This window comes from Squalius cephalus (genome assembly GCF_949319135.1).
Source record: "Squalius cephalus genome assembly, chromosome: 20".
NCBI classification, from domain to species: Eukaryota; Metazoa; Chordata; class Actinopteri; order Cypriniformes; family Leuciscidae; genus Squalius; species Squalius cephalus.
Window position 1 is genome coordinate 33,132,359 of NC_137141.1, and position 23,624 is coordinate 33,155,982.

At 35.2% G+C, this 23,624-nt stretch overlaps 1 protein-coding gene across 1 annotated transcript in view; it reads left to right on the forward strand.

Annotated features, from left to right (window-relative positions):
* plcb1 (phospholipase C beta 1) overlaps window positions 1-23,624 on the forward strand; it is a 73,476-nt gene that overhangs the window by 45,353 nt on the left and 4,499 nt on the right. Inside the window, exons 13-31 of the mRNA XM_079852521.1 lie at window positions 282-366; window positions 445-631; window positions 4,626-4,702; window positions 6,317-6,413; window positions 6,486-6,570; window positions 7,930-8,054; window positions 8,147-8,301; window positions 9,717-9,881; window positions 9,963-10,062; window positions 12,018-12,122; window positions 13,255-13,370; window positions 14,225-14,360; window positions 15,507-15,560; window positions 16,467-16,686; window positions 16,778-16,958; window positions 17,933-18,009; window positions 18,097-18,186; window positions 20,780-20,837; window positions 20,919-21,005. Of these exons, the coding sequence (XP_079708647.1) occupies window positions 282-366; window positions 445-631; window positions 4,626-4,702; window positions 6,317-6,413; window positions 6,486-6,570; window positions 7,930-8,054; window positions 8,147-8,301; window positions 9,717-9,881; window positions 9,963-10,062; window positions 12,018-12,122; window positions 13,255-13,370; window positions 14,225-14,360; window positions 15,507-15,560; window positions 16,467-16,686; window positions 16,778-16,958; window positions 17,933-18,009; window positions 18,097-18,186; window positions 20,780-20,837; window positions 20,919-21,005 (2,200 nt within the window). The remainder of the gene's footprint in view (window positions 1-281; window positions 367-444; window positions 632-4,625; window positions 4,703-6,316; window positions 6,414-6,485; window positions 6,571-7,929; window positions 8,055-8,146; window positions 8,302-9,716; window positions 9,882-9,962; window positions 10,063-12,017; window positions 12,123-13,254; window positions 13,371-14,224; window positions 14,361-15,506; window positions 15,561-16,466; window positions 16,687-16,777; window positions 16,959-17,932; window positions 18,010-18,096; window positions 18,187-20,779; window positions 20,838-20,918; window positions 21,006-23,624) is intronic.

Consider the following 23,624-nt stretch of genomic DNA (forward strand, 5'->3'; position numbering starts at 1 on the left):
GTTCCTCTGATACTCTCGTCCCGTAGCGCCTGCAACTATGGCAACACGGAGGACAGCGATTATAACCGTCTCTGAAACGCATAATTTGTTTTCAGTCATCATTGTTTGAGATGTGGCGGCTTTATTTTCTGAAAATCAAAGATGACATGATGTGTTTCGCAGTCTGGGAATTTCATATCAGTCGCAGAAGGACTCGTAGTTTCCCCGGAACGAGATGCATGCAAACGTTGTTGTGATGGTTGTTTTCTGACAGCTCTAATTTTGTTGATCTTGAATCGCAGCCCCAAACAGCAAGCCAAAATGGCCGAATATTGCAGATCGATATTCGGGGACGCTCTTTTGACCGAGCCACTTGAGAAATATCCTGTAAGTTCATCACTCCCACAATCCACTGGTGCTCTCTTTGCAGTCGAGACAATGTTCTCATGAGAAATTCTGTCTCAGCTGGAATCAGGAGTTCCTCTGCCAAGCCCTCAAGAGCTCATGGGAAAGATCCTCATCAAGAACAAGAAATCTCACCCGAAACCGTCCGACGGGAGCACGAAGAAGAAGCTGTCCGAGCAAGTGTCCAACACCAACAGCGACTCGTCCAGCGTCTTTGAGCCGTCGTCACCCAGCGCTGGACCTGCAGGTACTGCTCATGTTACACATCGGTTTACCTTCAAATCTGCATGTCCAAAAAACTCACTGGGCCCTATTTGAAGGATCTGCAAGTGCACTTAGTGCACTTAGGTCATGTCCGAATCCACTTTTGCTAGTTTAAAGGGATGGTTCGGAGTCAAATCAACCGATTTGCACCATGACCTCGAGCCAAACACCCCCCAGAAGCCTTTTGTCCCTTGGTTGAACATTATTAAAGTTAGAGCTTATTTAGAGATATCAGCCGGATGGCTTAGTGCAGGCGCTAATGGATCCAAGGCTGTATCTGGTAATTTATCCCACTAATAATGCCCAGAATGGCAACAAACTTCTACAGTATTACAAATAGGTTCTGTCCTCATAAAATGAGGCATTGGAAAGTTTGTAAGTACATCAGGAGTTTATTTAAATAACACTTGCCTGACGGCTCATGCTACCGCTAACCCGGACGTCGACGTCACTTCAGTGGTTTGAGAAAAGCACGTAAAAGTCCTGCAGAAAGCGATGCATAATGATGTAGTGTAACGACAAATTATAATTTTTTCCGAAGTGTTAACTAATAATTGTTGCAAACTGGTATTACCAACAAAATATTAGTGCATTCCTGGAACTGTGCGTCGTTACACTACATCCTTATGATCGCTTTCTGTAGGACTTTTACGTGATAATAATATAATTTAATATAATATAATATAATATAATATAATATAATATAATATAATATAATATAATATAATATAATATAATATAACATAATATAATAGTTTGGTTCGTTTGGTTCGTTTGGTATATTAACTGTTTGATAATGGTTTGATAGATGTTGAACAATAATGGCTTGGAAGTAAAAACACAGACACCAGTAAGTCTATAACTGGATCCAAGTAAATGACTATGCCATCTGACGTGTGTAACAGCATGTAGTCTACTCAACCTTCTCTCTTCTCTAGTATAGCTCAACCTTCTCTTAAGTGAAATGCAAACCCTTGATATGTCACACATCTATCTTTAGTGATAGGAAAGAAAGAAATAAAGCCCAGTAAACGTCAGTAACTCGTCATCAGCTCGATTAGGTCCGCTGTGTTCAGCCTCATGTGGAGAGTCAAGCGTCTGACATTTCAGACCCTCCGCTGGTCAGAGACGTGTGTGTTCATTTCCGACAGACCCTCCGCAGGTCAGAGACGTGTGTGTTCATGTCTGACAGAGGCGTCGGAGCCGCTGATGGATGCCAGAGGTTTGTAAAGGTTGAATCCAGACAGCATTCATGCAGAAAGCAGATGTTGAACAGCTGGGTGTGGATTCCTGCAGAGACCTGAACGTCTGAGATCATGCTGAGCTCGACTCGTTCACGACCACACCGCCTTTCAGAAGCAGAGAGTTAAGAGCACATGATGATTTCAGAACCAAATAAAGCTTAAAAAACGCATCGGTAGAGGAATACACCTGTTCAAGACCTGTCACCTCTTCTGCTCACCACAGCTGCATTCATTTAATCACAAATACAGTAAAACCCTAATATTGTCAAATATTTTTGGAATTCAAATTTGCTGTTTTCTATGTTTTTTTTTATTTTTTATTTTTTTGTTTTTTTATTTAACAGGGACAATGCACTTTAATCAACACCGTAGTAAAACTTCAATGTAAATGTGCCAGAGTTAGCTAAATAGCTAATTTTCATCCGTAGTCCCTGAGCAGGTGATACTAACTAATGTCCAACATCATCAATACATAAGTACAGTGCTTCATAAAATACTGCAGAAAAAAACAACAACAACAATGTAGTTCCAAGTATCATCAATATACTGCCTAATCAAATACTGCAAGAAGATGAAATACAAGATAATACATTACAAAAAGTGACATAAGTGCAATATGTAAAAAGAAATATATATATATATATAAATTACTAGTGATTACATGTCTGTTGTGCCTTAAGCTATGTCTTAAATTTATGTTTAAAAGTTAAATAATTATTACATTCTCTCAATTCAACAGGTAAACTATTCCAGTAGCGTGTAGCTCTAACTGAGAATGCCGTCTATCCAAGCTTACTACGCCTGTACGGTATAATACAGTCCCCTCTACTAACTGCCCTTGTTACCCTACCTCTACTATCTTTCTGCTTTACAAACTGGTTAAATGGCGGAGGGGCTAGCCCATATAACACCTTGTAAACAAGGCAAGCATCTGAACATTTTTTTTAACTGTCTAAAGTGAATAGATTGTATTTTTTTTATTATTTGACAGTGATGATAACTATTAGCCTTTCTATCAAAAACTTTTATTGTCTGTTTGTACAATGACTCGATTGGTTTCAAAATTGTAATGTTTGCTTGGGACCAGCTTGTAAAGCAATATGTTATATGGGAAAAGATCATAGCATGCATAAAGAGGTTGGCTGCCTCTGTTGTTAAATATGGTCTAATATGTCTAAAATTAGCCAAATTAAATTTAATCGTGTTGGTGACTTTTTTTACCTGCTTTTTAAATGTCATCTTTTAATCTATAATGATTCCAAGGTATTTAAAGTGAGGCACCACCATGATCTTTTCACCATTAACAAAAATATCAGGTTGTGGGGAGTCAGAAGTTCTTAATGAAAAATACATACACACAGTTTTGTTTACATTCAGGTGTAAACATGAATTATTTAGCCAGTTCGAAACCTGTGCCATGGCTGCTGTTAGTTTGTCTGCAGCTTGTAGTTTATTTTTTGCATGCACATACAGAACTGTGTCGTCAGCATACATCTGTATACTGATAGAGGAACAGGCTAAGGGTAGGTCATTAATATACAAGCTAAACAAAATTGGGCCCAACACTGACCCTTGGGGAACGCCAATATTACAATGTCGGTATGTAGACTGTGCATTGCCAATACGTACACTTTGCTTCCTGTTTATTAAATATGAATTCATCCACCTAACTGCATCTTCAGAAAATGTTTAATATGATAGCTTTGAAAGTGAATATATAGTAAAGTGTAATTTATTCCTGTGATCAAAGCTGAATTTTCAGCATCATTACTCCAGTCTTCAGTGTCACATGATCCTTCAGAAATCATTCTAATATGATGAATTTTTTTTTTTTTTTTTATGTTTACATTTTTGTGGAAATTGTGATGCATTTTTTCTTTCAGGATTCTTTAATGAATAGAAAGTTCAAAAGAACAGAATTTATTTGAAATATACTCTTTTGTAACATTATAAATGTCTTTACAGTCACTTTTGATCAATTTAATGCGTCCTTGCTGAATAAAAGTGTTCATTTCTGTTTTTATTTTTACAGTATATTACTTTAAATATGGTAGTGTATCACGTTTTGGAAACAAATATGAATCAGCACAACCGTTTTCAACATTGATAATAATCATAAATGTTTCTTGAGCATCAAATCATCATATTAGAATGATTTCTGAAGGATCATGTGACACTGAAGACTGGAGTAATGATGCTGAAAATTCAGCTTTGATCAAAGGAATAAATTACAGTTTAATATATATTTACATAGAAAACAGCCATTTTGAATTCTAAAAATATTTCCCAATATTACAGATTTTACTGTGTTTGTGCTCAAATACATGCAGCCTTGGTGAGCAGAAGAGACTTCTTTCAAAAATGTTTTATTTCAACCAAATATTTGACTGGTGTTACAAACCTGTAGGAAATTCTTTCGCTGGAACTCAGGGTGTTTTTTGTAAACTGAAATGGTTCCTGAGTAAATGATGAGTGGTTTTTGACTTGAGCATGAACTATCCCTTTAAACCAGCAGGTCGTGAAGGTCTGGTGTGTCTCAGACTCATTGATTAAGTCTTCGCATCTTAAAGCCACACACACACACATCTGCTGTCTTTATCATGAGATTAACAGGGCTCAATCTGATCTCACACCAGCTCTGCTTATATTGGCGATGACAGAACTGACTCTCCGCCGTCTGCTTTAGATGCGCATGTTTGCTTGGGGATTTATAATTATATTTGTGTGGTTTAGCGCCTGCAGAGGTGGAGGCTGAGGAAGACGAGGATGAAGATGATGACGATGACGACTGTAAGAAGTCCATGGACGAGGTCAGTGAGAGTTTGACAGATGTGCATCGATAATTAAGTGTTATTTATGTGCAGTGATAGTATTTATTTATGCCGTAATTGCTTTTGTTTTTATATTTTAGAAGTTTTAGCTTTAATTTATTTTTATTTCAGTTTTAGTTTTAGTAATTTTAGAACTTCAACCTAAACTTATTTCAGTTAGTTGGAAAGGCAACATTTCTCATTTGTATTTTTGTTGGTTTCTTTCTATATTTTTTATATAGCTTCAATGTATTTTTATTAATTTAATAAAAACATGATATCTTAGTAAATAAATAGAGAAATAAATTATTACTTAAACATATTTCAATTGGTTGCCATGGCAATGCTTTTCATTTTTATTATTTATTTAAGTTTTTTTGCAAAGGGAACATTTCTATTTTTTGTTGGTTTATTTTAAAATATTTGTTATTTATATATTTTTTGTATTTTAGTAATTTTAGCAATTCAACTTATTTCAATTAGTTGCCATGGCAATGTTCCTAATTTCTATTTTTTATTTATTTTTTATTATATTTTATTTTATTTTATTTCAGTTAGTTGGAAAGGCAATATTTCTCAATTCTTTTTCTTTTTTTGTTGTTTTCTTTTAAAATATTGATATATAGCTTCAATGTATTTATTGATTTTCGAATCTTTTTATTTTGGTAATTTTGGTATTTAGACTTATTTCAATTAGTTGACAAGGCAATGTTTCCAATTTCTATTTTTAATAATTATGTTGTTTTTCCCTCTATATTTCTGTATGGCTTTGTTTTTATTTCAGTTTTAGATTTTTTAAGTTTGAGGAATTTCAATATGTGCTTTTGTAGTCTTCTTTTTTAAGTATTTCTATGTAGCTTTCATTTCTGCACGGTTTTATTCTTATTTAAATTAATTCATTTAAATTAAATTGTATTTATTTATGTCACAGTTCTGTTCTGTTTGAGTGTTTTTGTCACTGATCACATGTCTGTCTTTGTTCTATTTCCCGCCATTTCTTGATTTCCATGGTAACTGTCATTTAGTTCATTTGTCACACCTGTTTCCTCGTTAGTCTTGTCAGCTGTGTCTTGTTTCCCTGATCTGTTCTCCCCTGTATTTAAGCCCTGAGTGTTTCAGTCTTCACTTGTCGGTCAATGTTGAATGTTAGGTTTTCATTGTTCTGAGCACTCGCTCCCTTTTGTTTGTATTTGTTTAATATTGAGAATTAAAACCTTGGAATTATCATCTTCTTGTTCGCCTCCTACTTCATCCACCCAAGAAGCCTGACAATTTATTTATTTATTTTAAAGGCAAAATTTCCATTTATTCCCTTTTCAAATTTTTTGTTCATTTCTAATTTAAGTTTTTCCTCTTATATTTACAATTTATTTCAGCTTTATTAAAAAGACTGAAAATTATAGTTTTAGTTCTAGTTAACATTAACAACACTCGGATAAATAAACCGAGCTGTTTAATTCAACAGAAGCTGATTTCTGTGTAACTCTCTTGTGTCAGTTCCAGGTATACTTTGCCACCAATATAGTACAAAACAGGGCTTGAAACTCTTAACTCTCAAAAGATGAGCTTAACCTTCCTAAAATGAAGGTGTGAGGTGTGTTTGTGTTCTCTCAGGGTACAGCAGGATCTGAAGCCTTTGCCACTGAAGAAATGTCCACGCTGGTCAATTACATCCAGCCCACAAAGTTCCACTCCTTCGAGGTTTCCAAGAGTGAGTACGACTGCACGCGATAACATGCGCTGACTTGAAGATATCGTTCACACTCGCCGTGTCTGCTTTCAGAAACCAAACGCAGTTATCAGATGTCATCGTTTGTGGAGACCAAAGCCCTGGAGCAGCTGACCAAGACCCCGGTGGAGTTCGTGGAGCATCCTTTACCCGAGAGCCTCCGGGAGGAGTGTGTCTCATTCTGTAGCGACGTCACACACAACCCACATTACCCATCAGACACATGACAGGAAACCAGGACAAGTGCATCTATTATTAATGCCATAACTTATGACCCAAATAATCACATCTGTCAGGAACATTGCAGAACTCTAGTCCATATGACTGTTCTGAAGCTGTTTGTGTGAAGAATGAACTGAAAATGTGCACATATTCAGACTGTACAGTATCAGATCATCATCGACACTGACCGATCACGAGTCACGACAGGTTCCAATGTGTGGAAGAGTGAATTAGATTTCGTTTATGAAATTGTGTTCATTTTATGCCATTTTTTGGGGGGGTGCGTCTCACAAAACCTGCCAATACATGTCTGGGTCACATTTCACCACAAATACAAATTAAATAAATAAGAAATTTACATTTGGATTAAACAAAACAAAGCCTATTTTTAGGGCCTTTTATTGACAATTAAGTACATTTTCACCCTCACTATATTGTGAAAAACAATGATATATATATATATATATATATATATATATATATATATATATATATATATATATATATATATATATATATATATATATATATATATATATATAATATATTATATATAATTTTATTTATTTATTTATTTATTTCACATTTTTTGTTTTACTTTTTCATTTATTTAAAATTATTTTTAATTGTTTTATATTTCTACAAAGCTTTAATTTATTTTTATTTCAGTTTTAGTTTTTCATAATTTCAGGATTTAATTTTTTTAATATTTCTATATTGTTCAATGTATTTTTATTCATTTTTATTTTTATTTCAGTAATTTTAGAACTTAAACTTAGTTCAGTTAGTTGCCAAAGCAATGTTTCTAATTTATTTTTATTTGTTTTTTACTTGCCGAATAAAAGTTTTAATTTGTATATATATATATATATATATATATGTATATACTAAAATAATGTAATATAATTTGGGGTCAGTAAATGTATCTTTATATGTATATTTATATGTATATACATTTACTGACACCAAACTCTCTCTCTCTCTCTCTCTCTCTCTCTCTCTCTCTCTCTCTCTCTCTCTCTATATATATATATATATATATACACACACACACATCCAGACGAATATGATTATTTCTCATGCCAATAAAAAAATTTCACATAGCAAAAAAGTCTTTATGACAAATATAATATCTTTAATATTTCATTTTTTATAATATTATGTTGTCAGATTCACTCTGTTTTGGGGATGTATGTGCTAGTTGTGATGGAGGTCAGTGATTTCTTGATTTATCGGTGCCGTTCATTACGTCAGTCCCTTAACTGTGTACATGTAGATACAACAAATTTCAGCTGAGCAGAATCTATCCTAAAGGAACTCGAGTGGACTCCTCCAACTACATGCCACAGGTGTTCTGGAACGCCGGCTGTCAGCTCGTCGCACTCAACTTTCAGACCATCGGTGAGCAGATCAATAACAGGACTTGTTCAAATAGGACTTAACTGCGATATGAAATGTCAAGTGTAATTTTGTGTTTTACTCTGCTCTCTCAGATCTGTCCATGCAGCTGAACCTCGGCATGTACGAGTACAACGGGAAAAGTGGCTACAGACTCAAGCCGGAGTTCATGAGGCGACCGGACAAGAATTTTGACCCCTTCACAGAAAGCACAGTGGATGGGATCGTAGCCAATACCTTATCAGTGAAGGTCAGGTTTATTACACTCACTAGAATTATGACTTTTAGCTGGAACATGTGACTGTTGCCAAAACTCATTTGCAATGCACTATTTCGATGCAATCTATAATATGACTTGCATATTTTTTTAATTTGATGCATTTAGAGCCCTATTTTAACAATCTAAGCTCATGGTCTAAAGTGCACGGCGCAAGCTCACTTAGGTCGTGTCTGAATCCACTTTTACTAGTTTACCGACAGGGAAAATGGTCGGTGCTCCCGGCGCATGGTCTAAAAGGGTTGTTCCTATTCTCTTAATGAGTAATGGGTGTGTTTTGGGATTTACGTGCGTTAAACCAATCAGAGTCTCATCTCCCATTCCCTTTAAAAGCCAGTTGCGCTCGCGCCATGGCAGATTCGCTATTTACATGACAGAATTTGATCGTGGAAAGACTGAACGCTTCTCTAGCGAGGAAACAGATCTGCTCGTGCGCGAGGTTAAAGCTGTGTGTGTGTGTGTGTGTGTGAGATTAAAGCACAAGCAGAACATCTACGGGACAAGCCGGATTCCACCATATCTTTATGTACACAATAATCATCTTTTACATTGTAATCCTTTTATTTGTAATATTTGGCATGTTTGTGTGCTGCTGTGTGTCCCTGTGTGTGTAATAAGTGAGTGTGTGTAATAAGCAGATTGTGTGTAATAAGCAGAGTGTGTGTAATAAGCGAGTGTGTGTAATAAGCAGAGTGTGTGTAATAAGCGAGTGTGTGTAATAAGCAGAGTGTGTGTGTAATAAGCAGAATGTGTGTAATAAACATAGTGTGTGTAATAAGCAGAGTGTGTGTAATAATCAGAGTGTGTTTAATAAGTGAGTGTGTGTAATAATCAGAGTGTGTGTAATAAGCAGAGTGTGTGTAATAAACATAGTGTGTGTAATAAGCAGAGTGTGTGTCATAATCATAGTGTGTAATAATCAGAGTGTGTTTAATAAGCGATTGTGTGTAATAATCAGAGTGTGTGTAATAAGCAGAGTGTACGCGCGTTGTTGACCCGCCTATAGGCACACATTACTAACGCACTCTTTAAATAACAAAAAAATAAATATTGCGCCATTGACTTTAGACCAGGTTTCAGTTGGTCAATGGCTCAGTCTATTTCTGTTGCCTCAAAATATCAACGCTCCAACAATGCGCCAGAACACACACCTGGTTTTCAGACCAGCAGCTCATGAGCGGACAAATGGGCGCAAATGCATTTGCTGTTTAAACAACGTGGCGCAGGACGTGAAAATGATAACTGCGTCGGGCTGAAACTAGCAAAAAACTTTTGCGTCGCGCTTGGCGCTGCATTGCGCCGGGTGTAAGATAGGGCCCTATGTGTTAATATATATGTTGCACTTTGATGTTTTTGTTCAAGAAAAATGTCATCACGTCTTCCATTAGATCATATCAGGACAGTTCCTGACTGACAAGAAAGTGGGCGTTTATGTGGAGATTGACATGTTTGGACTTCCAGTTGACACGAGACGAAAAGCTTTCAAGACAAAGACGTCCCAAAGCAACGCCATCAACCCTGTGTGGGACGAGGAGCCCATCGTCTTCAAAAAAGTATGTGATGTTTATGTTGCTGTTATAATCATCAGATGGCCGGAGAGCATGAGATCTATATTTGTGTTGTTTGTTTGTCAGGTTGTGTTGCCCACCCTCGCTTCCCTGAGGATAGCCGTGTTTGAGGAGGGAGGGAAGTTCATCGGTCATCGGATCATTCCCGTCTCAGCCATTCGTCCCGGTGAGAATCTCTGTCATGTTTATTAAAGTGCCCCTATTATTCTGTTAAAGGTCCCTAATTTAGTTTTGGAGTCTCCAGCAATAGTTTTACATGCATTTCTCTCAGTGTCTGAAACGGTTCGTTTAAGGATTCAGTCTCTCTAAGCTCCGCCTCTCTGAGAGCTGCTCTGCTCTGATTGGACAGAAACCAAACGCTCATTATCATATCTGAATCTCAGCTCTTGATACACAGTGATATGAACAGTAACGACGGCGTGGGTTTTACTGTATCAATCTCATCAAAGTAGATTTTCTTTGGCAGCAGAAAACAGCGTCTTCTCGACATGAACAACACGAACCAAACTCTTCCAGTCTCAGATAAACTACAGTGTTTGAGGGCGGGGCTAAGAGACGCTGTTCATCCAGCAGCCAACGGGGTGACATTATGCAAATTAGTTACAAACCTACGCAGGTTCAGCAGGAAGTGAGACTGAATTACTGACGACTCATTTCGGTTCAGAATCACTTCTTTCTTTTAGGAGACAAAAACTCCATTTATCTTTGAAACTTTGCTGAGGTTTTACATTCACAAACAGCTCTATTACACACCACATGAAAGGAAATATTTTAAAAAGCATATTAGGGCACATTAAAGGGGAACTCCGGTCAATTTTAACATTGAGCTCATTTTTTTGTACATTTGGAGTGCTGTCAATACAGAGAACAACGACAAAAATCGGTGTTGCCTACACCGTGTTATCCTCTTTTTAAAATTTGCACCCTGTTGACTTCAATGGGGCAAGTTTTAAACCTGCTTTTAGCCTCTTAACATCCTTGATGTGTCATTACAAGTGCCCAGGTCATGTGAGTGATTCCTTCGGAGTGAACGCCGGTCAATCTGACTGCAGTAGATGTGAAAGATATGAATAAAAATGATGTTTATTCAGCGAGCGCAAATACCTGTATTTACATCCTGTTTTCGGTCGAAGTCCACAGTAGTCGATTGTCGAGTTCACGCGCATTGGTTTAGTACCTATGATCACGCGCGTGAACTCGACAATCGATTACTATGGACTTCGACCGAAAACAGGATGTAAATACAGGTATTTGCGCTGGCTGAAATAACATCATTTTTATTCATATCTTTCACATCTACTGCAGTCAGATTCACCGTGTTCACTCCGAAGGAATCACTCACATTGGCTGTGCACTTGTAATGACACATCAAGGATGTTAAGAGGCTAAAAGCAGGTTTAAAACTTGCCCCATTGAAGTCAACAGGGTGCAGATTTTAAAAAGAGGATAACACGGTGTAGGCAACACCGATTTCTGTCGTTGTTCTCTGTATTGACAGCACTCCAAATGTACAAAAAAATGAGCTCAATGTTAAAATTGACCGGAGTTCTCCTTTAAATTAGCCTGAACACTTTACTTATAGACTAATTCCAGTTTGAGATGTTCTGTCATGTTTGTTCATTATAAACCGTGATCTCTTCATAGTATTTGCATACTGATAAGTGATTGGTCTTTTTTTCTTGCATTTATTTAGTCGCCTTTACATTACAAAAATGGTGTTGCGTCATCACGACATCAAATGGCATTTATGATGTGGCATTTCCTTTATACAGTTTAAACTAGTGCTTTTTAACTTTTTTGACTTGAAGGTCGAACACAATATTCAATATATAGGCTATATTTAACCCATGCTGAGTGTTGATTTAATTAACTACAATTCATGTTGTGATTACAGAAATTTTAAGAACTGTATGTTAAATAATAGTTGTTGAAGGAAAAATAGAAATATGATTGCGTCTTATTTTTTTGTTTAAAAAAAAAAACATTTATTTTATGTAGATTAGATTTAGACTATTTTAGCATATAATTAGTAATTTATTCATTTAGATACATTTAAGGCTGCAACATGGAAATGCAGAGGGGTTTATTGTATTAAACAATAATTGTCTCATATTCTCACAGGTTATCGTTACATCGGTTTGAGAAATGAAAAGAATCAAGCTCTAACTCTTCCTGCTATATTCGTGTACATCGAGGTCAAAGACTACGTACCGGATACATTCGCTGGTAAGATGTTCATTACTATAATCACAATCTGAAACATCTGGCAGTTTTAGCATCTGCTACTCACAAAAAGTGCTAGGATTACCATAGTACTACTGTGGTGTCCATATGAATACCATGGTAAATATGAGTGAATCTCACAAGCTGGATCATAATCAAGAAATTATACTTTGCATTCAGAAAATGGACCATCAAGCTGCTTTGCATTATTTACAACATATGACAAATATATTCAGTGTGAGTTATGACTCACCAGTACCGTAGTATATATCAGAGTACCGTGGTATTGATACCTTCCCTGTGCTTTTTGTGAGGAGCTTTTCCATCGTCATCCCAGCGGTGGTTTTATGCTTATTTGCATACCGAAACTATTAGATGGGGGATTTTGGGACCGATTCACGTCTCCAATACCCAGAATGCTCCTGTTTGTGTTAAAAAGTGTTACAGCGCAGAGGAACAACAACACTGACCTTCTCAGCAGCGTTTCACACGTTTGTTTCCACTCGTCTGTTTTCCTGTCAGACGCAAATACTGATGGGACGATCTTAAGAGACGACTTTTTTTTCCCTTTGTTTATTTTAAATAGAAACTTTGCCTTATTAAAGCCACATAAAAACAGTGACCTCATCTATTTAAAGCTAAAATGGGGCATCTCTTGTTAAATATGCAAATATACAAAGTGATATAGATCCCACAGAAGATGTCACAACTTTTATTTCATCTTAATAACTAATTATCAGAAACTTTTCTTTAGAGAATATTGAATCTAACACTTTTTATGTAAATGAAGGCCTTTTTAAAAGATGAAATGACCCATAAAATGCCAAGAAAAAAAAAAAACATTATCAAAAATGTCTCTTAATTAAGGGTTTATGGCTGTAATGACACTTCAGAGATAATTGTGAAATGTCACTGCAAGAAGAAGGTCTTTAAAAGGGGCACAGCATAATATCAGATATCTATTCTAATTTCTTGGGAAATTATTTTTCATATTTAAAAAAAAAAAATTGAAGTTGCAAAATATTGTGAAAACATTACAGTTGTTAACTAACTAAAGTGACTTTAGCTCGCAGTATCTAAAGCAGAGACTGGTTTGTGTGTTTGACATGACTGACGGTGTTTCTGTGTTGAACAGATGTCATCGAAGCGCTTTCCAATCCCATCAGATACGTCAACTTAATGGAGCAGAGATCCAAACAGCTGGCAGCGCTCACTTTAGAGGAAGGAGAAGAGGAGAAGGACACTAAAGAGGTTCAGATTCAGATTCGCACTACAAATCTTCACACCTGAAAGTTGGAGAGTGAAATTATGACCCTACAAATTCTATTAAACCATCAAAATATGAAGAAATGCATTATATTTTGTTAAATATGAGGGAAGAATAAAACACTACACTTGGGTAAGGTATTTATTTGACCAAATTAATTGGCAAAAAAAAAAAAAAAAAAAAAAAAATTGCATAGAAAAACAAAAATATCACTGGAAAAAGCATACATTGACTACAACATAATTTGTTATTAATATTTCATTGGTTTTTGCATGTGTTTTTTTTTTTTTTTTTTTGCACGTGTTCATAATTTCTTTTAATGAAAGCCTGACCAGAAAATTATGTCGGCTCAGTTTGGCATGTTATCATAAATAAAATTATCAACTCCAAGCACAACTATGCAATGTGCTTTAAAAACCGTTAATAATATTTGAATAAAGGGTGAAGATTAACATTTTCCTAAGCCAGACATCAGTTTTGGCCACTAGTGTGTGTTGTGTGTGTGTGTGTGCGTTTGTTTGTTTGTTTATTTATTTATTCAATTATATAAGAAAAGAGCCTTAAAAATGTATAAGAAAAGGCGCTTTAAAAGGGGCAAACCAATGCTAATGTCATATATTAAAATGAATTTCTCAGATGTAATATACATGAGCATCAGTTAGTGCCAGATTTATAATGGGATCACTTCACTAATTACTCTGTCTAAACTCTAATCACATTCCCATTCATTTACTTAAGAATTAAGTCATTTTTCGGATGAGTTTTTTCCCTCATGCTTGCTGTTAAACGGTCTGTGTTTGGCAGAGAATGGTATTTGGTGATGTTTCTTGTTGTTCAGGCGGATCCTGGAGTTGAAAACCCCTCGGAGGTTAAAAGCGAACCCAAACCCGCCCCGGTTGAGAACGGAGTGAGTCACGCTCCCAGCGCGGCTCCTAAACCAGCGTCCCAGATCAGCACACAGCCTCAGTCCACAGGTCAGACCTTCACACACCTTCTCATCTGTACAGGTGTGGTCTGAACTACACATCATTACTGTCGTTTGTATTAAAGCTTCAATATGTACGATTTTTGTAATAAAATATCCAAAAACCACTTGCACAGTGTGATATATTTCCTGCAGTTGTGCACTTACAATATCCCAAAAGTACCCAAAGATTTTTAATTTCAGAGAAATCCCAATTTTAAACAATGGCTCATCCCTGTTCAGTGTCGCCTGTCAATGACGTAATATCCGCGTTTTCCCTGGTTTCCGCTCGTACTGACGTAGTAACCATGGAGACGGACGTAACGTCTAGCGGCGCGCTCACGCTGTTGTTGTTTCGGTCAAACATTATGGACCGTGGCAAACAGACTTTGGGACAAAAGGAGAACTAAAACGAGGATCAATATCGGCGTGGCGTTTTCGAGATGCCGAGAGCTAGCGTCCGCGGCTAACTTCCACTTGACAGAGACGCCGCTCTTGCATGAGCTTTATTAGACAGGTGAGCAAATGTACATAAAACTAATCAGTGTTATATAGCTCAACATGATGAAATGTTAGAATATAATCAGTATGTTATTCTAATGTTGATCTCGCTCACTGCTAGTCTCATATAGACAAACTAACACACAGAATAACATTATAACTTTCAACACACTTGAATGCAGTTTAGTGTAGAGCAAGTGAAACAGCACTGCGTTACCTCACAAGTTTCATTCGTCTAATAAACTGCCCTGTGTGAGTATTATTCAGCACTTGTGTTCGGTAGAATGAAATGTGCTCATTCCTTTATATCCGCGGGACTCGTGTGTGGCGCTGATATCCGTCTCTCATTAGCACTCGTGCCCTGCTTCATTCCACAGTCATGTTAAAAACATCAATGTATTCACTCATCCATAAACATTATTAGATCCTTCAGCATCACGACAAGTCCCATCATTCCGCATATCACTGCGTCATCAACCTACGCCTTTGTTATTGTAAGAGGTTAGCGACCCCTAGTGGCGAAAAAAAAAGACATATTGGACCTTTAAGGTGTTTCACACATTCACACATCGGACAAGACAGGATAGAAACATGATGAATGTTATTAGATATGCATGAATCATATCTGATGAGATCTTATCTGGATATGTTTCAGGCTCAACGAAACCAGCGGCAAAGACTGAAGATCTCATTCACAGCGTCCTCACCGGTCAGTGTTAAACACATCTAATGGCTTATTATCACCTGTTTAAAAGATGTGAAAGAGACCCGATTCAGTGAAAAAAAAATCTGAAGTAACTGCATGGTTTATATTAATATATTATCATATATAATATAATTTTATATGATGAACTTTTTTTTTTCATATTACACATATAGAGAAAATAACAGAATAAACAATCCTTGCCAAATTTAATATAATATAATATAATATAATATAATATAATATAATATAATATAATATAATATAATATAATATAATGATAAATGTATTATTAAATATAAATACTATGTAAATAATATTCTATACACACACACACACACACACACACATATATATCTCGCGGCTCTCGGCACACGTGTGTGTGTATTTTGTAAACATAAATTATAGAATAAACAATATTTCAAAAAATAATTATAATATAATAACATAAAATAATATAAGAAATTTAATACATATGATTTTGTTTTTGTAAGCATAAATAATAGAATAAACAATAGCAGGTTATTTAAAAAATAATTAAAATATATCAACATATAAAATAATACTAAATTTAATATAAATATTAAATTGATATTAATAAAATTGTATTAATTAATTGTAATGTAATATATATTTTTTATACTAAAACTATATATATATATATATATATAATTCAGTCAAGTGTGCAATAAGAAGCTATATTTTGCTTATCTTATATGAGACATCAAATGAAATTCTGTTTTATTAGGCTGTTGAGTCTAAATCATTTCGAAGGTTCACTATAAATTATTTAAACACTTCTGATGTGCAGATTTAGAAAATCCATTGACATGAGCTTCAGAAAAGGTTAATAAAATATGGAGGTGGAATATAAAGGAGTGATTTCACAGTCTATAAAACCCTGTTCCTCAGAGATGGAGGCGCAAACCGTGGAGGAGCTCAAACAGCAGAAGGGCTTCGTTCGCGAGCAGAGACGACACTATAAAGAGATGAAGGACCTGGTGAAGAAACATCACAAGAAAACCACTGAGATGATCAAGGAGCACACAGCCAAATACAACGAGATCCAGCACGACTACCTCCGCAAACGGGCCGTCCTGCTGAAATCTGCAAAACGAGACGGTAAGAAGAGGTAGGTAGACGTCCTCTGATTGACTGCTGTGTGGGAGTGTGTGTCCGATCATCCGCTGAACAGACGTCTCACACACTGGGTCTGCCGTCAGGTGCCTGTCCTCCAGTCCTGAACACGGACCCTCGTTCTTCGAGCAGGAACTGAACACTCTGGATCAGGACAGCGGACAGAAGCTGTCCGACCTCAAAGAGCAGCAGCAGCAGCAGCTCCTGAACCTCCGGCAGGAACAGTATTACAGCGAGAAATATCTGAAGAAGGAACACATTAAACAGGTGAACAGCGGGAATACACTAAACTCAAACTAAAGTATTTGCAAATGTCTCTTTAAAACTGAAAATGTCTCTTTTAAAGACTCTCAAATAACTCAGTAAGTCATTGCAACTTGTGTTTTTTACATTTTCAACTTTTAAGCAATTTTAACCTTTTTTTTAAATAAGACTCAACACAATTCAGTTTAATATAATTTAAGCTGAAAAGACTTAAACTTGCCTTATTTGATTGTACTTAAAAGTTTAAGGCTAACTTACATTTTTACATCTGTAATATTACACATATACAGAAAATAATGCCAATAAGGCCCAAACGTTAGGAAATTATTTCAAATAAAATTTGAAACAAAAACAAGTGTTAATTAATTTGCAAATTACACTTTTATTGATTTTTATTGATTATTGACTCTTTTGTTAATTTGCAAATGACTCTTTTATGACTTAATTATTTATTACTTATTTATGACTTATTATATATGTTATTATATTATTATATATTATATACTAGACTATATATTATATATATATATATATATAATGCTAATAATATACATTAATAAAGTAAAATATACAAATATATCTTAAATATAATATATATATATATATATATATATAATGTTAATAATATATTAATATGTACTAAATTAATATATATGTTTCTGTCATATTACACATATACAGATAGTAATTCAATAAACAAATCATAGCAAGTTTTTTAAAATAATGCTTTTGTTCCTTTTTTTAAGTCTCTTTTGATAAAAGTGTCTGCTTAAATGCGTAAATGTAAATATAAAAATATAAACCAGCCAAGTGTGCAATGTATAAGTCTGCATCTAGAAAAAAGCGATTTTTTGCTTACTATATGTGAGAAATCAAAAAGTAAAAATGATGTACACAGGTCTGATATGCAACTTTAGAAAACCTCTTTAAAGTTGTTTTGAATGAATGGGTCATGAAGCCTGATGGTGTGTCCGCAGGTTATCGAGAAGCTGACCGGCATCGCTGAGGAAAGTCAGAGCAACCAAATGAAGAAAATCAAGGAGCTGTGTGAGAAGTGAGTCCGTTACCAATATCACAAGCGTCCTTTCCTAATTCATGAGGTCATGTAGCGTCAACCTCGCTGTTCCGTCTGTGTTCACAGAGAAAAGAAAGAACTGAAAAAGAAAATGGACAAGAAGAGACAAGAGAAGATCAATGAAGCCAAATCAAAGGAGAAGCACTTGACTGAAGAGTAAGAGTTCATCTGTTCATTATTTCCTGCATAAAATGTGTGTTTTGGTTGAAATAATTCTTCTAGCATCCACTCTAATCCAGATACATTTGAAAACACACATTTTTCTCCATGTTTTGGCCTTCTGTCCACACTGAGACAGCATTTTATCTTTCGAAAACTGAGATTTTTCAAGAATAGATACATTTGAAAATGGCGTTTCCTCACTGTAGTGTAGAGTCTGAAAACAGAGGTTTTGAAAACGATGACGGATGTTTAGTCATGTGACACATATTGTACCAATAGATATATATTCAGGGCCTAAAACTAACTTTTTCCCACACATGCCAATGGCCGGTTACTAAAGAAAATGTACCGGCCATAAATATTTTTTATTTATTAAAAACAGCCAGTTATTACACCAAGATTTTAGATTGAAGTAAAAATTCACAATTCTCTATTTCAATTTCAATACCACAGCTAAAATTACTAGGCTACCTAATATAAATGTAAAACATTATTAAAGACGAGTTACAGTAGTTTTCAGGGAGAGACATTGAATAAAGTAATCAAATGTAAAATAACACTGGATATAGTCTTCACAACAGATTATTCCTTATTAACGTTTCAAAAGTTATTCAGTCAAGAGCTGTGAGTGATTTTCTTTGTCCTTTTGTTGTTTGATTAACATTAAGCACACAGACAGCTGCAGGAATATTAGGCTGCTGTCCCTTTAAGAGTTTATGCACTGATCCAATATACTAATACACATGTGTTGTCTTTCTCGACTGTTACGTTCACTTAAGCCATAACTGATTGTGCTTACTAGGATACTTGCCGAGACAGGCATTTTTTGACCATTGTGACCCTGGATCACAAAACCAGTCTCGAGTCGCACTAACATATTTGTGGCAATAGCCAACAATACATTTCATGGGTCAAAATTATCAATTTTTCTTTTATGCCAAAAATCATTAGGGTATTCAGTAAAGATCATGTTCCATGAAGATATTTTGTAAATTTCCTACCGTAAATATATAAAACATGTATTTTTGTGAGTGAATGCAGCACAATCGTGAACATAAATGAACAACTTTAAAGGAGATTTTCTCAGTGTTTTGATTTTTTTGTACCCTCAGATTCCAGATTTTCAATAGTTGTATCTCAGCCAAATATTGTCCTATCCTAACAAACCATACATCAATGGAAAGCTTATTTATTCAGATTTTTTTAAAAATGACCCATGTGACTGGTTTTGTGGTCCAGGTCTGCGACGCGGCTCACACAAACCTTCCCACACAGAGTGAGAGTTCACTTTTGCATATTCTTGCACTTGAATATTAAAATTACCAAGACTTAAACTCTTGCAATTATGTCACGAGTGTCATGGATGTTTGATTACATTCATGTTCTCACAACATTGCATTGTTAAAATTCATAAAAATGTTACCATGCAGCCAACTGGTGATTAATACTGTTTCATATACTCACCAACACCATTTATTTTTTTCTCGCATTTGGAGCTTGGCGAGTGATAACTTTAAGCCCTGTATATATTATATCCTATATTTATACTGGTGTGTGCCTGCTATGTGTTATTCACGTTCACAGTGTTGCCAAAGATGCATGTTTAGAAAATGTACTCTCAATTGCAGTAGCGTTTTAGACCAGACATGTAGTGGCGATGGAGCGACCTTGATCTCTCCAGAGATATTTCACTAATAAAGTGATCGTACCAGAAGAATAGCGTAAGAACTTTATTATGTTTGGTCTTTCTATCATCTCAGTGAGCTTTTATTTCATTTTAGCCTTGCGCATCTTCCAGCGTCTCAGTGTGGATGAGAAACTTTTGGACAGTTTTAGTGTGGACGGAAAGCGTTTTGAAACCAAAATGCAGTTTGGTTAAATGTATCTGGATTAATGTAGACGCAGCCTAAACATGTTGAACAGCTTGTTCAGATGCAGTGAATGAGTGAAGATTTCAACAGAAATACACACTTCAGCACATCATAGAGATTTAAAATTGGTGTGTTTTACAAAATAAGAAAATAAATAACTTGAATGCAATGCAAGTCGCTCTAGATAAAAGCATCTGCCAAATGCATACATGAAAAATGCACAAATTTGACACAAAAAGATCTGGGTTCATATCAGTAGAGATGGATTTATAAGAAATAATGCAGACTCAAAAGTGAAGTGCTTATATAAAATCTGTGTCAAACGAGTGTGCATCTGACTACACACAGTTTCATTCAGGTGATTCTGTGAGGGAAGCTGTAAGCATAATTGGTATTAAAATACTGTAAGCTATAAAGATGCTTATATCATGGACCCTCGAGATATCCACTTACTCCAAACTAATCATGAATCGATTTGGAGACAAAGAAGAAGATTCATTTCAGGTTATTTTCATTAATGTTCTGGGAGGCAATTAAAGGAAAGGAAAGAATTATATTATTCTTTATAAAACTGGCCTCTAGATGGCAATAAAACACTGATAAATGCTTCACATGAACCATAACTCACTCTCTCTCTCTCTCTCTCTCTCTCTCTCTCTCTCTCTCTCTCTCTCTCTCTCTCTCTCTCTCTCTCTCTCTCTCTCTCTCTCTCTCAGGGAGAAACTGGAGATCAACCGGTCTTATGTGAACGACGTGGTCCAGCACATTAAGAGGGTAAAAGAGTTTCCCCATTTCTCAAGATCATACATGAGAGTAAATATGATTCTTCACACTTTTTGTCTTTTTCATCACTAGCTGGAAGACGCTCAGACTAAAAGACACGAGAAGCTTGTTGAAACCCATAAAAGCATTCTGCAACAGATATTAGATGAGAAACCCAAGGTAAGAGTGATGATATGATATGGTACCATAGTAATACCTTGTTTTGGATACATACCATGGTACTATCATTCAAGCGCTTTTATCTCTCATCTCATTTGGAGTTTAACGCCACACAAATGAACACTGCAGAATGAGAGATATTATTATTACTGTTATTGCTGTGAATGTGTGTGCTGTTGCTTTCTGGGAAGTTTGACAGATGAGTGTTGGATGATCTGATAGACTTACAGCGTCCGTGTCGCATCAATACATTTCACAAACGTCATTGATTTTCTGCATCTGTCATTCACTATCGTGCCTTTATGCTCAACAATATTTTTTGTCAGCATCAGTTGTTTAACTTAACTAAATTTAATATTAATGCTTTTTATTTTTTTTTATTTTTTTTTTAAACTAAAATAAAGGTTTTCATGTGTTTTTGTTGAGTATCATATTTGATCCATTTGGTTTTTATATTTATCCATCCGGTCTCATATAGTATGATATAGTGAGAATATGAAGGGAATAAAACGCCTCAGTTTTATTCAGAGACTCAAACTGAGCAAAAATATACAATTTGATGCAGATTCTGATATTTATATGGTTGAAATGAAATTCTGATGCTTGTAATGTAAATCAATGAGATCTTAATAACAGTATGGCGGAGACTAACATAAAATGCACGTTAATATCAGTCATCACTCTATCTATATCTTCCAATGTCTTAGTAAGATGATATTTAAATGCTTAGTTTTATGATCAAATCTCTGTAGTTTTAAAACATATAATGCAATGCAACACAATGATGATTGAGAGATGAACAAATAAACCTTCCTCAAAAGCCTGATGATCATACTTTGAGTCTCACATTTGAACATGATTTTACTAAAAAATGATGCATACTGTAGATAATCATGTAAACCTAAATTGCTTCAATCCAGTAAGTGTTGATCTTGAAATATTACTAAAAATCAGTGCAGATTTGATGTAAACCACGAGCTGAAGGTGGGCGTTTGTACAATTACACTTAAAAGGCTTTTTCTTGCTACAAAAGTAAAACTATCACTCAGGCGGAGTGAAGGCCGATTGTGTAAAAGGTTTTTCAGATCATTCTGATCATTTAGAGGCCTTAAATATGTGCATATCAAATATGATACAGTAGGCTTCGTGAGGTTGAGGAATAGTTCTCTCACTCATCTTCAAAAGTCCATTAAGTCCTGTTAAGACTTTCTGTGGGTTTGCTCTGCGATGAGGGCGAGTAAATGATGACAGTTTCAATTCAGCCCTCTGAATATTTCATAAGCTGTCAGGATTATATGATTTGGAGAATTTCATTGTGATGAGGCACATTTTTAGATGCAGAAACAGAACAAATGTGCTTTTTAATGTTCAACACAGAGATCCGACTGGATTCAGATGTGTGAAAACTGCAGCTCTTTGATTGGCTTATGAACTGTCACTCACTTCAGACCTGACCAATCATTTTACATGGAGTCAAGACTCCCTCCCCAAGCTTATAACTCTCCAAATTCAGTGTTTTATGTGCATAACAAAATGAATATGAGTGCATTCTTATCTATAAAGGAATCTGGGGAGATATCTCCCTGCATTTGTTGATCGGCCCGGATCGGCACGGATCGGCACGGATCTGCTGCAGCATTAGTGAATATCGATCCGGATCTGTCAATACCGTCACACGTCACATTACTGATCCATTCATACCATCGACTCCTCGCTCACAGTGACACACACTCACTCACTGAACCGCAGCACGTTTACAGTTTATGATATTAGTATACATGAACATATTATTATTGCATGTTTACAATGATGAGGTTTACAGGGATCATATCATTATTTTTCGTTCTTTCAATTTACTTTTTAGTCCTCTAAAAATTTTTAGTTTTTTGCACCAAATTTATTTTACATTTAGCATTACATTAATTTAAAATTTATAATACATTTAAGATTATTATTCAATTAAATTAAATTATATTTAAATATATTAAATTATTTTTTCAGGATCATTTTCCATCTCTCTCTCTCTCTCTCTCTCTCTCTCTGAGAGACTCTAACTCTTACAGTTAAACATGTGGTTATTTGCTTTTTTCATGGACTTTTCCCACATTTTATTGTTTCTAATAATAAATAATTTTAAATTTATCATTAGATTTATTTTAAATTTAAAATAAATTATCATTTAAGTTATATTGAAATTTATCTGATTTATTTTTTTCAGGATCATTTTCCGCACCCTTTCTCTGACTCTTACGATTAAACATGTTATTGCTTATATATACAGTATATATATATATATATAAATCAATGTTTGTTTGTTTGTTTGTTTGTTTTCTTTATAGGTTTTATTTTTTTGCAACCATAAAATAACATTCCCAGAATTTTGCAGGAAGGTTATTTGTTAATAACTTATACAGAACGTTCCCTAATGGTTATTTTTAGTTTTAAAACCATGTAAACTAACCTTCCAATTACAAGGTTAGATGTTTTTATGCAATGACCTATGCAGAGCTCTGAAATTAGTTTAATAGAGCATTTAATAAAATGTAGAAATTAGATCAATCAAAATGCAGACTATTTCCATTAAGAAATCTTTCCTGACTAACCAAAAACAAACCTTAA